The sequence below is a fragment of the Carettochelys insculpta genome, chromosome 1 (genome assembly GCF_033958435.1).
Source record: "Carettochelys insculpta isolate YL-2023 chromosome 1, ASM3395843v1, whole genome shotgun sequence".
NCBI classification, from domain to species: domain Eukaryota; kingdom Metazoa; phylum Chordata; order Testudines; family Carettochelyidae; genus Carettochelys; species Carettochelys insculpta.
In genome coordinates, this window is record NC_134137.1 from 323,225,243 (window position 1) to 323,240,895 (window position 15,653).

At 37.8% G+C, this 15,653-nt stretch overlaps 1 protein-coding gene across 7 annotated transcripts in view; it reads left to right on the forward strand.

Moving 5' to 3' along the window:
* Nucleotides 1–15,653, forward strand: part of PRICKLE1 (prickle planar cell polarity protein 1) — a 101,943-nt gene extending 86,290 nt beyond the window's left edge. For 4 of the 7 annotated variants that reach the window (XM_075014436.1, XM_075014407.1, XM_075014427.1 and 1 more), the window contains 7 exons: nt 5,484–5,666; nt 8,185–8,298; nt 9,130–9,267; nt 9,770–9,973; nt 10,649–10,835; nt 10,996–11,859; nt 12,815–15,653. In XM_075014436.1, coding sequence (XP_074870537.1) covers nt 5,535–5,666; nt 8,185–8,298; nt 9,130–9,267; nt 9,770–9,973; nt 10,649–10,835; nt 10,996–11,859; nt 12,815–13,671 — 2,496 coding nt within the window. In that variant the 5' untranslated portion in view covers nt 5,484–5,534 and the 3' untranslated portion in view covers nt 13,672–15,653. The remainder of the gene's footprint in view (nt 1–5,483; nt 5,667–8,184; nt 8,299–9,129; nt 9,268–9,769; nt 9,974–10,648; nt 10,836–10,995; nt 11,860–12,814) is intronic. The other 3 variants (XM_075014453.1, XM_075014418.1, XM_075014463.1) reach the window with 2 other exon arrangements.

Genomic DNA, 15,653 nt, shown 5'->3' on the forward strand with positions numbered 1-15,653 from the left:
TACTCAGTGAGCTGGAAATCCTAACATAAGGATGAGTTTCACACTTGGATACAACAATTCTGTAGTATCCTTTCTGTAGGATGTGAGTTTTAATATTTTATGGAACAATGAATTTATAATTAGTCTTACCAACTTTTGGAGTTTTCACTCCTAAGAACTTTTCATTTATTAAGTGACCATAGATGACAATAGACTTTAGTTTTGCTAATGTATACATAATTTCATCAATTTTTTCTTTTTCCAGTTACATGGCTAATAACTATGAAGACACTAGTGCAAGATTTTTCTCACTGTAGATTATGACCTTTCAGTAGTGAGGTGGTGCCTGTAGATCTTAAAATAAACTCGCTTTGCTGTGTAATGGTCGCAATAGAATCCCTCTTCCAACAAATAATCTATTTTTTCAGTGGCTATACATGTGCTGCTATTAGGATATGTAACCATTTTGAAGCTGTTGAAGAGTAACATACACATCTTTGAAGAATATGTGCACCTGCAAAAGCTTTTAACTCTAATAGTGCAGTTGTAATTTTCAAACTGACTGTATTCATAAGATAATAGGGAAAGTAATCTGTAAACAAATGAGAGATAAAATACAGGTTGTATGTTTAGTTTTCAGACACTTCAGTTTAAACATTTAGCAACACAATAATCACAATATGATTTACTTTATGAATTACGTTTTTTTAGCAGGAATGCACCTCTTCCATGTTAATGTTCCCAACCTTCCATTCACTGTAGGTTTAAACTGTAATTTATAGATATGGAGGCATGTCGGGTTTGTGATGCTTTTTCCTTGCCCTTACTAAAACCAACATATTGGATAGCAACTCTGCCCTTTTTATAGTTTAGTTTTTCACTTTACAGATCGTAGCTATAAGAGAACGGCCTCTTTTTTTTCATTCCCTCCCAAGATCAGTTTCAGGGTTTTTTTTGCTGATAAAGGAAATAGATGTAGAGGATGTAAATTTTGAGGTGAATGTGTTAGATTGTTTTAAAAAAAATTCAGTGCCTAGAAAAAACAGTAGAACCGGATCTGTTTCTCCACAAGTAGCTTCATCTGAAAGCAAACAAGACTCTGTTAACTCTTGCTCTTGATACATATATGCCAAACTAACTTGTTATGTAAAATGAACTTGTCCATGTATTCTTGTGAAATGAGTGTGTGTCTTCTCCATTTTACAGATGGAGTGAATAAGCAAGGAAGGTTGACTTTCTGAGGCCACAGGGAGTCAGTGTAGGCTTGACTTTTTCCTAGATTAATGGTTAAAAATTGAGTTTAAGTGTATATATAACATATTCATTATCACATCAGGGAGGCGTGGGTATATGGTCTTGGGACTGGGTTTTTCAAGACTAGTAGGCATAGTAGGCATCCTTCAGTCTGCATAGACTATGGATCGCGCCCTTTAAAGTTTCAATTGAGGACTTCATTTACAGCATCTATTGTGAGTATGAAGACTCACACGAGAGTGACAGTCCTTGCTGCATCTCTTGCAGATGTAGTGGGTGTCTGGCAAGTCCTTATTGTGCTTTCTGTGCGCTTGCTTCTCCTCTGCTGTCTGATCTTCATCTCGCCCTTCTGAAGGCCCTTGTGTAACCCCTGCCTCCATCTGCTGTGGTCATCTGCTAGTTCTTCCCAGTTGTCCAGCTCGATGTCTACCTCTCTGAGGTCTCTCTTGCAGACATCTTTGTAGCGCAGCTGGGGGTGTCCGGGAGGTCTTTTGCCAGAATTTTCAAGACTAACTGGCTTTTTATATGGAGATATATGTATCTCATAGAACTGGAAGGGACCTTCAGAGGTCATTGAGTCCAGCCCCCTGCACTCACAGCAGGACCTATCACCATCCCTGACAGTTTTTTTTTTTTTCAAAGGTATTTGCCCCAGATCTCTAAATGGCTCCCTCAAGGATTGAGCCCATAACCCTGGGTTTAGCAGGCCAGTGCTCAAGCCACTGAACTGTACTCCCCAAACCTTAGTCTTCTCTGCAACGGTCAGTTGGGTGAAACAGTGCTGACTACAATTGATGTGACTATGAATTCCTATTTAAACAATACTAAAGTTGGTAGTGAAAATTCCCAGCTGCTTGGTTTACTCAAAACACCTCTCATTACAAATCAAAGACAACTTATGTGCTCAGAACAAAAAGCAGTCAAGTAGCACTTTAAAGACTAGTAAAACGGTTTATTAGGTGAGCTTTCGTGGGACAGAAGACGGGATTAGTTACAAAGCTGAATATATCTTAATTACAGTTCTAGCTTAAGAGTGTGAAGGCCAGATCTAAGAACGATACCGTCTGGACTCTTCAGTATACTTGCTGATGTAATTACTTTCCTATGAAACATTTTTGGCTTGCTATTGTATGATGCAGTCCAATATTAACTGCTGAATGAAACTGTAGTAAAATAGATAATTCCTTTATTTATGTCACTTTGCAGAATTAAGATTTGAAAGGTGACAAACACATTTAATATAAGTGTTTAGTAATAAGTGGGAAGTAGAAAATTTCAGGTGAGACTTCAAGTAAACTTTAAAAAAATATTTCAAATAAATATTTCTCAATTCCTTTAGTGCTGCAGAATATTCTATGTATAGAATATTATCTGTCTAGTACCTGATTTCTTCTACCAAAATGACTTGGACTGTAAGGCAGTGTGTACGTGAGAGGGTTTTGTCGACAAAACTGACATTTTGTCGACAAAACCTGGGGAGCATCCAGATTCTCAAGGCGTTCTGTCGACAGTACATTGACAGAAAGCAGCACTTTTGTCGACATCCATATCCTGTTCCCCACAAGGCATAATGCCTCTGTCAACAGATCTGGACATTCTGGAGGGTCTTCTGTTGACAGGCAGGGCTTCTGGGACACTGGGCAGCCCTGTCTGCTGTGCTTCCCATTGTCTGTTTTGCAGTTTGAGACCCCATTTTGGGTTCTTTCCCCTCTGGAGGCCCGGCTGTTCTCCGCTGACAGAGTGGATTGCTCTAGTGATCTGCTTAGTAGTTTGGCCGCATTATGTTGACAGAAGTTTTGTCAGATATTGTCCAACAAAAATGTCTGTTGACAAATCCCTGTAACCTAGACATAGCTTAAGTATGATTAGGAAAGATGATACATAGATCTTACAGCTCAGAATTATTTGGACATCTCTGTAATCGTGCTAGGGTCAAGATACACATCAGAGGTCTACTCTTTTAGTAACTACCAGAACACTGAGTGTCCAACTTTATCCTACTTCCTCTTGCCTGCTGCTTTATGGGAACAGGAAGAGATTGTGGCTATATCTGTGCTGCATCATTTACAGAAGCACAGCTGCACTGTTGGAACACTTTTAGTAAATCCTGCCTCTGCAAGGCATGATACTCTCTTACCAATATGACACCCTCTGTACTGGTGCTTAGCTCAGAATAACCTGTGTCACTCAGTAGCATGGATTATTCACATCCCTGAGCAGCATAAATAATATTGATGTAATTTGGAGTGTTGACATAGCCTTATGTAAAATTATTTCTCTTGTTGTAGTGGATGATTTTATTTCTACTACCATGATGAGAAATGTCACAGAGTGGTGGCCATGTTAGTCTGTATCTTCACAAAACAAAAAAAGTAGTCCTGTAGCACTTTAAAGACTAACAAAAATAATTTATAAGGTGATAACCCATCACTGGGAGAGACTCACTTCCTCATATCAGAATTTTCCAGATCTCAAGAAGTGGGTCTGTCCCACGAAAGCTCATCACCTAATAAATTATTTTGTTAGTCTTTAAAGTGCTACCTGACTGCACTTTTTTTATGATAAGAAAGGAATTTCCTTTGTATTGACATTATCTCCTCTGTATCTGCTTTCAAAGCAAATTAATTTATAGATAAGATGTTTATCTGTGTGTTTCTAGATATCGAGTGAACTTTGAGCCCTACATGTTGACCATTTTCATACATTACTTAGTAAATGAGTAAATTATCACTGCTTTTTGTGTTACTTGTTTTAGAGACAGTAATATTCAAGACAATGTAATATCCACACTGAATTGCTTCTGACTACAGTTCCCAGTAACTGAAGACTGAATGAATGCGCTGATATTCTTGCAGTTATTTTGAAAATGAAGGCGTGAATGAGGTGCACCTGTTTTAAAATGATTTGTTTAAAAAGTCACACACTCTGAATAGTAGAAAAGGAAATGAGGTCATCTTTACTTTTGTTAAGGGTGAAGTAAAGTCAAATTTTTTGGTTAGCTGGGCTAAGCGCTACCTTCTGGCATGCTGTTTTAAAATACTGCAGAAAATGGTATATGTTGAGGTTTTGCTTTATGTAAAGATTTACCTTTCAGTTTTAATTTATTCAGGTTTACCATTTCAACAAAAACTGCAATAAAATTTTAGGGATTTATTTAACCTCTGACATGCTTTGTGCAATGTGCAGTTCTTACAGTGACTTGCATAGGAGATCTACTGTTGTACTTAGAATAATGAGTTATGATCAAGCAATTTTATTACAGTACTGCTGTGCCCTGTAATAATAGTCTGCTGGCCTGGCTAAGAAACAGTTTTTTCAGGATTTATATAACTTTGTTATTCTAACTAGCAGCTGGCTAAAATTAGTGGATAAATTCTCAAGGCATGTGTAAACATGATTTTTGTTTTGGAATCTTTTACAATTGTAGCAATAGCAACATGGAAGTTCATCTTTTTTTTGTGAGGGTAGGAAGGTATGGAATAACTCAATTTACCCTAGAGTGATTATGTGTATTTTAATAATTAGAAGATCATCTACTGCTGTTCATGTTGGGTGCTTGAAGGAGGAAACCTCACATACTGTACTTCAGGCATTGTCTACCATGAGAAATTTTAAATCCTTCCATCACTAATCTAGTATAATTTCATTGATATTGACAGTGGTGAGACTAGTAATATGTCCAGCCACAAGTGTTAAGTGTTATACTGCTGTGATATTTAGACCTGCTTTGAGAAGGGTTAGGTATCATGCTGGTAATGTTTTCAGTGGATGGGCTAACAGGGGCGGGCAATAAATTCTTCTGGGAGGCTACTCAAAGATTTTGGTAAGTGGTCAAGGGCTGCACTCTTCTGTGGCAGGGAGGGTGACTGAAGTAGAGAATCTAGTCAGTAGAGTTGCAGAAGCACTTAGGCCAGTGGTAAGTGCCTGAAAGTCTGCATGTAAATGCAGCTTAATTGAGCAATGTTATCGTGTTGGAGGAAATGTCCTCTTACTATCAGGTGGTCAGAATAATTGTCCTGACAAGACATCAAGTTTACTAAAGACCAGCATTTCATGCAATGCATATAATCCAAACTTCATATAAACAGAACCATTTCCCCTTCATTATGTATTTTACAGCAGTCAGTTTGCCACAATAGTATTTCAGATATTGAATTTGGAATAACCCTAAACCTTTTATCCCCAGCCTCAAGATCATTTTCATGAGGATTTCTGGATTTGTTGACTCTTCTGTAACGTCCTCTTTTCAGAACAGTTTCTTGATGAACGGCAGTTGAATAGCTGACACTTCACACTACACTATGCCTTTGGAGATGGAGCCAAAAGTTAACAATCTTACCTTTGGGTGTCAACGAAGCTCAACATCTGATGACGACTCTGGCTGTGCCTTGGAAGAATATACATGGGTCCCACCAGGCCTTAGACCAGAACAGGTAGGGACTGAGACTCTTAGTTTTAAGATTAATCAAACTACTTGTAATTTCATTACTAAACGGGGCCGTCCCAAAGGGGACACAGGCCCTGATACAACTGCCCCGCGAGGCCTGGGACAAGCCCTCTGCTGCAGACCCTTCCCCTATCTACCCCCACCTTTTTACCACCCCTCCCCAAGCTACATGGCCTGGAGGATTACAGCAGTCTGGTGTGACAGCGTCCCCCTGACCTCCCCATCAGGTGGTGGGAGCTGGAGTGGCCTGGCAGCTTCTCTGGGACATCCTCCTGGCTCACTGTTTCTCACTTCTCTACAGAGGTGGGAAGCAGCGTTCCTTGGGGCTGCGGGGGGAGGGGGCACTCTGTTTCCTGCTGCTGTGGAGAAGCCAAGAGCAGCAAGCTGGGAGAGCAGCATGGTGGGGTGGAGCAGGCTGCTGGGCAGCTTCTGCTGCTGCCACCCAGGTGGTGAGAGAAGATGGGAAGGGAGGTCAAATCCTGTTGCTTTTGCACTAGGCCCCATAATCCATGGATCCCTCCCATTCATAGGACAGTTGGCGTGGCAGCTGTGCAGCCCCCAAAGTGCAGGGCCTGGGGCGGCTGCCCAGTTCATCCTCTATGGATGGGATGGCTCTGTTTCTAAACAATCTATGTTGCCCCTGATGAAAGGCTTTGTATAGGTCCTAATCAGATGTAAGTTAAAGATGTTTTAGACATTATAAAACACCCCCCCCCCCCCCAAAATCTGCTATCTTAATGGGGAGAAGAGTTAAACAACTTTGGTTATTGGGGAGCCTGTATTAAAAATAAGTCTCCAGTGATGATTTTTCAGTTGAAATAATGCAATTTCCATCTTGTGTTTTTCTAAATAAGTTAATATGTGACTTATGTATGAAATGTTTTTTTGAACAGTGTATTTCACTGAAACTATTTCTGGCACCCATTTAAAATTGTGTAATTGTACATATTGCCTCAATTCATGTAATGATTACTTTTATGTGACTTCTGGAGTTTTTTTGATGGTTGAAGGGGAAATTTGTTCAGGACTGTTCACTTTTTTGTTCTGAATGGTGATTTTTCCTCAAACTGTCTAAAACTGAAAACAAAACATTTTTAAGTATAATAGTAATGAAAATAGGACAGTAACACTAATTGTAAGTTAGAAAGTTGCTCATTGATCAAATGTTCAAAAACAGGTTATTAAATAAATAGTATGGCTAGTTTAAAAAAAGATCCAGCAACAGTACTGAAGGATTTGGTATTAATGATGCAGAAGGTGTCTGATCAGCACTGAGCTCTATTATTACTCCTGCATAAATGGGTAGGGTGACTACAAGACTGTGTAACAAGACCGGGGTGCTGCTGCGCACCTCTAGTTCTGGTGGCAAGATGTATGCAGGAGTAAAAGATCTACTTCTTATTTTCTAGAGGCTTTCTCTTCATGATTAAATTAAGAACAAGCCAACAAGCTCCATCATTAAGAAAGACATCAGTGGCATTTTCCTTAGTGATATGTGAGACCTGAGCACAGAGCAAACATTCTATAAGTTTCTGCTTTGTTCCTTGACAATGAAGTCCACTGATTAGTGGACTTAAAGTAGATTTAATTGAAACTCACTGATGTTCTGTTCCATGTCAAAACCTTACAGCGATTTATTAAGACAGCTAGTAAGTGGTTGACCAAAGCACTATTTAAATAGAGATTGCAGGTAATGTCAGCAACAATCAGTTCTTATTTACAGCCTCAGGGCTTGTGACAACATGGAAACTGCACACACAAAAAATATAAATCTGTAGCTGTTCCACAAATATTTTTTGCCATTGGGCTTTATCATAACATTCATTACAGTTGTCCTGTCATGAGTTTCTACTGGTATATAGCGTGTTTTGTTTTCCTGATCAAAATGCAAGTTCATTTTGAAATTACAAAGTTTTAGCATCTAGTGAAATGTGGCTGGATCCAACCCCTCCTCCCAACAGAGAGATGAGTTTAACTTCCCACCAAAAGCTCACATGTACCAATGAAAGCTGATGCTTATGGAAGAACCTGATAAACAGGAGATTACAAAACAGTTTTTATCTCAGCGATATGTAAAATGCACTGAGCAAATTACATTTTCTCATTTAGTGATTGTTTTCAGTATAGCTTCACACATTATATGGTAAATTGCAAAGTGAAATCTGGAATTTCAACAGGCTTGGTGACCAACCCCAAAAGGGGCAGAAGTAACAATAGCATTAAATGTGCATAATTTATGATACCTGTAATTGTCACTGCAAATTGCATTCCAAGAAAGCAATTCAGCAGCTGGGTGCTAGTTGTGGCAGAGAGAATCCAATTCTGTTGCATTAGCTCATCTGGTCCTCATATTACCTAGAGGAATGCAAATACTGTCACAGATCTGATGTAGCGTATCTTAGTTCCTTTGTAAATGAGACTTAAGATAAGGCACTAGTTGAAGGACATTTACAATGCTTGTATCACAAGTACCCCTCTGGTCTTAATTCTTAACTCCTATTCAGGTACAGCTGTACTTTGCCTGTTTGCCGGAGGAGAAGGTCCCTTACATTAACAGCCCTGGAGAAAAACATAGAATTAAACAGCTTCTATACCAGTTGCCACCCCATGATAATGAGGTAATGATGAAATGTAATTGTGACCATGTCTCCATGAACTATTTTGCTTTTTTAAGAAGGAAGAATTAATTATCTTCCTGTGGACATATTACAAGTTGAAATTGTCAAATGCAATGGCATCTAAACCATAAAGACAGCATGGTGTGTACATTGTCAAATCCATTATTCAGCTGTCCATTTCAGTTGTCTTCCAATAAGAACTGTCTAGGAGGACGTTGCTTTCTCTTTTTAAGAAGTTGTGCAGTCAGTGCAATAAACTTAACACAAGCTGGTTTTATAGTGTTTGCAACCACCCACCAATTACCAGGAACCTACACATTCCTGAGATTTCATTGCAGACTATAGAAGGGATGCTTTGTAGTAGTAAAAAGTTGGAAGCTTAGACATGGTTCTGTACAGTGTAGGATAGAAATGGAAATAACAAACGCTTCTCCAGAAAGAAGTCAGTGTTTCAGTTGTGTACACTGCAATACACTGTTTCATTATGGTGTGTAACTCTAAAAACCATACATCCAAACAGATTCTTTACAAGTTTCAAGTGGCACAAGTTCTATTTTTGGTAGCTATAGGTTAGCATACTATTGAGTTGCTTGTATGTTAATGAAGAATTCACACACAATGTCTTTTCACATATCTGTAAGGTGGAAGAGTTTAAAATGTTATATTTTAACATATATATATATATATATATATATAAAAACAGTAGGAAATATAAAACATGGAAAATCTTAGGAAGGAGTGGAATAGGCATCTTGATTTTTATAATATATATGTTAGTTACTACTTAGAAGTAACCAACCAATAAAGCATGTATTGTCTTTTCTGTTGAAGGTGAGATATTGTCAGTCTTTAAGTGAAGAAGAAAAGAAGGAACTACAGATGTTTAGTGCTCAGCGTAAGAAGGAGGCATTGGGAAGAGGAACTATTAAACTACTCTCAAGAGCAGTAATGCATGCAATTTGTGAACAGGTAACCTTGTAGCAATAGTAAGGAAACTTCTAAGCTGCTTCAACAGTACAGATCTTGCCTGTTTGTTGATGCTGCTTATATAGGTTCCTTTTGTTTGCGTCTGTATTCAGTAATGCTAACATATGATAACTACAGGATGTTCATAAATTCCACATAGGGAGATAATGGTTTGTTTTTTAAAAAAGTTAGATTTAATTCCTTCACATTTGTACTGATGGTATGGATATACAAAACAATTTTCAGAGTAGGCAATATGTCAAATTATAGCCACTGGCTATTGTACTAAATCCATAGCTGTTTAATGCACAGTAGGTTTGGATTTTAAAAACACAAGTGCATAAATTAGTTCAGCATGAAGATTATTAGAATTGCTACTTTTGCTGTATAAAATGGAAGAACTGTTAACTCTGCATTGGGATTGATGTTTTGGTTTTGTGAAAATAAAAACAAATGCTGGTAATCCTTCCATGGAAGTATATTAACTTTTATGGTTCATTCCTAGTGTGGGACAAAAGTAAATGGAGGTGAAGTGGCAGTATTTGCTTCGAGAGCTGGACCTGGAGTGTGTTGGCATCCATCATGTTTTGTGTGCTCTACATGTAATGAGCTGCTTGTTGACTTAATCTATTTCTACCAAGATGGAAAAATTCACTGTGGTAGACACCATGCTGAGCTTCTCAAACCCCGTTGCTCAGCATGTGATGAGGTAAATGATGTATTTTTTTACCCAACCTAGGCTTCCACAGAACCCATCAATAATGGATAAAATTGTCATGTCATTTGCTCACCTTTGCTCACTTAAACGTGAACCACTGTTGAATACTAATATGTACCTTTCGGCAACAGAAGACTGTATCGTTGTATTACATATGTAGATGTGAACAACCCCTCCCATCTCCATATGTATCTAGTAAAATCAGCTACTGGACCAGTCTGATGTAGCTACAGACATGTGTATCTGAGAGTAAAACTGAAACCCAAAGACTGTGTTACAAGGAAAACTTGTATGAATTTCAGAAAAATGGTTTTCTTATTGCAGACTTTTGTCAGTCTTACTTTTGATACCTAGAAACATCTATCTTATGCCCTACTTTTAATTATTTTTATGACAACTGACCTACTTTTAATAAATGTACATTCATTTTACTTACCGCCTTCTCTCTCAGCCGTTCTGCTACAGATAAGCTTGTATGTTTAACTACTGAAAATGATCAGTTAATAGTCAGATTTAGAATACTGCTAAATTAATATGTTGTTTTTAAATGTCACTGGTGGCCCCTTTAATAACCAAATAAATATGTTCCTTTTGCACATGTAATTTTCATGACTCCAAAAAACCTTATTATTGCTTACCTAAAAATTTACTTTTTTTTTTTTAAAGATCATCTTTGCTGATGAGTGCACAGAAGCTGAAGGTCGCCATTGGCATATGAAGCATTTTTGTTGTCTTGAGTGTGAAACTATCCTTGGTGGACAGAGATATATTATGAAGGATGGACGTCCGTTTTGCTGTGGGTGTTTTGAATCTCTTTATGCTGAGTACTGTGAGACCTGTGGAGAACACATAGGTAAACCTATCCTTCTTAAGTGTTAAATTGTACAAAGGTGATGAGTATTTCATTGAGCAAACATGGTAATTCACAAATCAAAAAGGCTTCAGGTTTGTGTGTGCGTAACTTTAACTACCTTAGTCATAAACTGAACAGCCCCTTTTCGCCTCTTTACTAGGTGTTGACCATGCGCAGATGACCTATGATGGACAGCACTGGCATGCCACAGAGACTTGCTTTTCTTGTGTTCAGTGCAAAGCCTCTCTGCTGGGTTGTCCTTTTCTTCCCAAGCAAGGACAGATTTATTGTTCAAAAACTTGCAGTCTGGGAGAAGATGTTCATGCCTCTGACTCTTCGGATTCTGCATTTCAGTCTGCACGATCAAGAGACTCCAGAAGAAGTATTCGTATGGGAAAAAGCAGTCGATCAGCTGACCAGTGCAGACAGTCTCTCCTCCTGTCACCAGCACTGAATTACAAATTCCCTGGTCTTTCTGGCCATGCTGATGATACTCTCTCTCGCAGGATGGATGACTTAAGTCTTTCAAGGCAAGGAGCAAGCTACGTGAATGATGATTTTTGGAAAGGAAGAGCAGATCAGGAAACGCCTGAAGACCCCGAAGAATGGGCTGAGCATGAAGACTACATGACTCAACTCCTGCTAAAATTTGGTGATAAAGGCCTCTTCCAGCAGCCCACTGAAGTAGATGTCACCTCAAATGAACACTGGATTTCTGATAATATTGTTAAAGCCAAGTCAGATTTGAAAAAAAATAATCAAAGTCTGGCAAGTAAAAAATACCATGCAGACATGTATTGGGCCCAGTCACAAGATGGTTTAGGTGATTCTGCATATGGCAGCCATCCAGGCCCTGCCAGCAGTAGAAAATTCCAAGAGTTAGACTTGGAACATGTGGCTGCAGGGTACAAACATGACCAAACACAGTGGTATGAAGGTTCATTGGAATGTTTATCTGATCTGAAACAACAAGAACAAAGTGTTCGAGATTCAATGGATTCTTTGGCTCTGTCTAATATCACAGGTAATTGATTATAAGGAAAAGCAACTATTTTCCTAGAAAGATTATTTAGGGGAAAAAAAACAAAATTAGTAATAATGTATGGAAGACTTCAATTAAAAAGAAATAATTGACCAAATTCTTCCCTGAGGTAAATAGCTACAACTTCTGCTGAAGAAAGAGTGCCACATCATCTGAAGGCAGAATGTGGCCGTTACTTTCTCCTTTATTTACAAGAGAAATACAGAAATTTATATCACTTGAGGTGTTAGAACTATCAGCAGCTTTTGATGGATGAACTATTTGGCACTCTTTACTTTGTATATATGCAATCTGCCAATTCAAATAGTGTTGTATGAGTATTTAGCAAATCCATACACTAAAGAAAAAAAAAAACCCTAAATACTTTTCAGTCTGTAATGACGGTGTTAACGGTGAAGTGTAAGTACAATTTTTTAAATTGGGGTTATTTCATATTTTGATTTTAAATTTATTGAGAAAGTTTGTGTGGATGGGTGGCCATTTAAAAAAAAAATCATTTTATCCACCCCTTACAATCTGTTTTACTTTAGAAATATCCAGATTGTCAAATTTGGTTGTCCCTGTCTTTGTTGGAGGAATATCTGGAAACATGGAATTTGTACTGTCACCCCGTAGCAGGTGGTGCGGTATCGTTAATCTTTTAACAAGCCTTTTTGTGTGTGTTTACTGGGCACTGGAGTTCAGTAGGTGTTTTCAACAGACTAATTAAAATTTTCTTTTATTCTTGATACCCTAATGTCACTAGTTTTCCACTAATCAGAGTTGAGACCTGAACTGCTAATGTAAATTTTATATATCAAACAAATGACATAAGAATCAGAGGTAAACCCTGTCTACGCCATAAACTTTTATTAGATCTTTAATATTTTGAGTCAACATGATTCATTACAACTTCACAGATGATCTTTGACTGTTTTTTTTCCCCTCCCCTCTTTAGGAGCCTCAGTGGATGGAGAAAGCAAATCAAGGCCATCTTTTTATTCTTTGCAAACTTTCCAAGAGCTTGAGGCAGAGGACTGTGAGAAAATGAGCAATATGGGAACTCTAAATTCTTCAATGCTTCACAGGAGCACAGAGTCTTTAAAGAGTTTAAACTTAGAATTGTGTCAAGAAAAGGTGTTGCCAGAAGAAAAGCCAGTGCACGTGCCCGTACTTAGAAGATCCAAATCCCAGTCTAGACCACAACAAGTAAAATTTTCAGATGATGTTATTGACAATGGAGATTATGACAGTGTTGAAATTCGCCAGCCTCCAATGAGTGAAAGAACTCGTAGGCGTGTTTTCCATTTTGAGGAACGTGGGAATCGGCATCAGCATCGTCGCAGGAGAAGTAGGAAATCTCGTTCAGACAATACACTTCACCTAACTACAGAAAAAAGATGCTCTCCAAAAGAGAGACCTCACTTTTACTCACCTCAGGATTATGACAAATTTATCCAAAATAAACGCCCTCATGAGGTTCAAGCATATTTTCAAAATACAGAACTCTATGGACAGTATGCCCATGCTACATCTGATTATGCACTGCAGAACCAGGCAGTTGATAAATTTTTTGGACTGTATGGTGAGGGAGAAGACTCTTGGTGTTCAACTTCATCGTCGTCGTCTGATTCAGAAGAGGAAGGATATTTTCTTGGACAGCCAATTCCACAGCCACGATCGCTGAGATATCCATACTACACAGATGACCTTTCCAGTCCCAGCACTGCACTGGCCAATTCTCAGTTTGGGCAAAGGACAATCAAATCGAAGAAGAAAAAAGGACACAAAGGCAAAAACTGCATAATTTCATAACCCAATTAAGTCTGACAGCTGGGAAGGCATATTCATATAACTTTGTAGCTACAGTCAGTAAATGATAATGCTACTGCTGTTTTACAGTGTAAAACTAACAAACATTCAGAAATGTCATTTTTTCTCATTACCAGATATTCCCAGGTTTTCATAATCTATGCTATGCTAATCAAAACATGACAGTTTACAGTCTTTCATACAGAGTTGGTGTACACATTAACATTGTGTTGGACATTCATCCCTGTTCAAACATTGGAGAGCAGATGCAAGAATAGTAAACTGAAAATAAAAAGAAGCTTGTCCTTTACCGTTGCTTTACGTATTCAGATGGCTTCAATATCTTTGTTTTTAACCATAGAAAAGGGAAGGTTCTCGGGCATGTTTCTTCTCTACAACTGCCCATTCTTAATGGAACACTTACAGCCTGGCTCGCCTTTTAAAAAAAAAAACACACAAAACTAATTTTTAACCTATTGCTTTTATTTTATTTGAACCCTGATCTTCAGCTTTCCCATAGTTCATTTGAGTGTGCCTGTGCTGGAAAGAAACCTCCAGTAAAGGGAGAAATCTGAAAATGACATTTAAATAACTGCAGCCATCTTCATGTAGTACAGAAACAGTAAACAGCCCAGACTTCTTTAAAAGATTAAGAATTCCATGCACCTTTCAATGAATTTGGTAATCAAAGTTCAGTTGGTTTGGAACTTTGACTGGCATTTTTTCACTGGAGGGGCATGTATACAGCTATAGCTGACATCTTTAACGCCTGAAACAAAGAAGCAACATGCTAATGCTGGAAGCTCTAAAACAAGTAACCTCTTTTTAGTCAATGAAACTATGTAAAGAATACTTGTGAAGAGTTGAAAGACTTAGGCTCCGTATTTGTATCTACTGGAACTCAGTCCAGATTTAAAATGTATTGTTAGCAGCAATTATAATTCGAAAACACATTGATATTTATAATGTAGTATTCCATAAACTAAAATGTATTCATAATTTAACACTGAAAATATTAATGTACATATTTGTACAGTTAAGATTTAAAAACTGATTATTTTTATATCCCTGAATTCCAATTTGTTATAATACAAAAGCTAGGTTTATTAGACATTTAACAGCAGCATCATGGATGAAATGATTGTTTGTATTTTAGTCAAGGGTTTACATTTAGAAACATTCAAAATTTAATTACGTAGTCAGCCAAAGCTTAATTTTCTCTTCTAGATATTAAAAGTTCTGTATGCATGGCAGGGCTGTATAAATTCTCTCTCAACTGTGGCCCTTTTAATCTTAGTCTTTATTTATGGGTCAAACAAAATGTAAACTGTATAAATGTAAAAAACCCACACAAACCTGGAATATATTAGTACAAAAAATATGCAACTTCTGTGGCTGGTCTTTTTTATAACCTTTGTTGTTGCCCCATATTAAGGAACAGTTAATGTGGGGGTTGTGGATGGAATGGGAGTGGCAAAAAACTTGAAAAAAAGATACTTCTTTCCATCAGTGAATTTTAAATGTACTGTAAGTAGGAAGTCTCATTCTGCCTTTCAGCTAGTGTGTATATAAAGAGCAATTTTGATTTAGTTGTAATAAACATATATATCTCTTAATATGCTCCATGCCTTAACCACAGCTGGATGTTTTTGTTGTTTTTATATGGGTGAATACTGAAATTCAGTAACAAAAATATTTAACTACATGTTACACTATGGGTCTGACCACTTAACCAAATATAATTAAACAATAAAACAGTGCAAGGTGCTCCTTACACAACATCACTAAAAGTGTTGAGGTTGAGAACTAGACCCAAGTTTGCACTTTTTCTGAGGCTATGGAAGAATGTTGATTTTCAAAACCAGTAACTTGACAGAAATACAAGGGGGTGGTCATCCATGAAACCATTTGTTGCATGAATCTAGACTTTTGTCCACACTACAAAATGCAGCTATAGTGTGATCCTCCCAGACCCTGAATGGAAC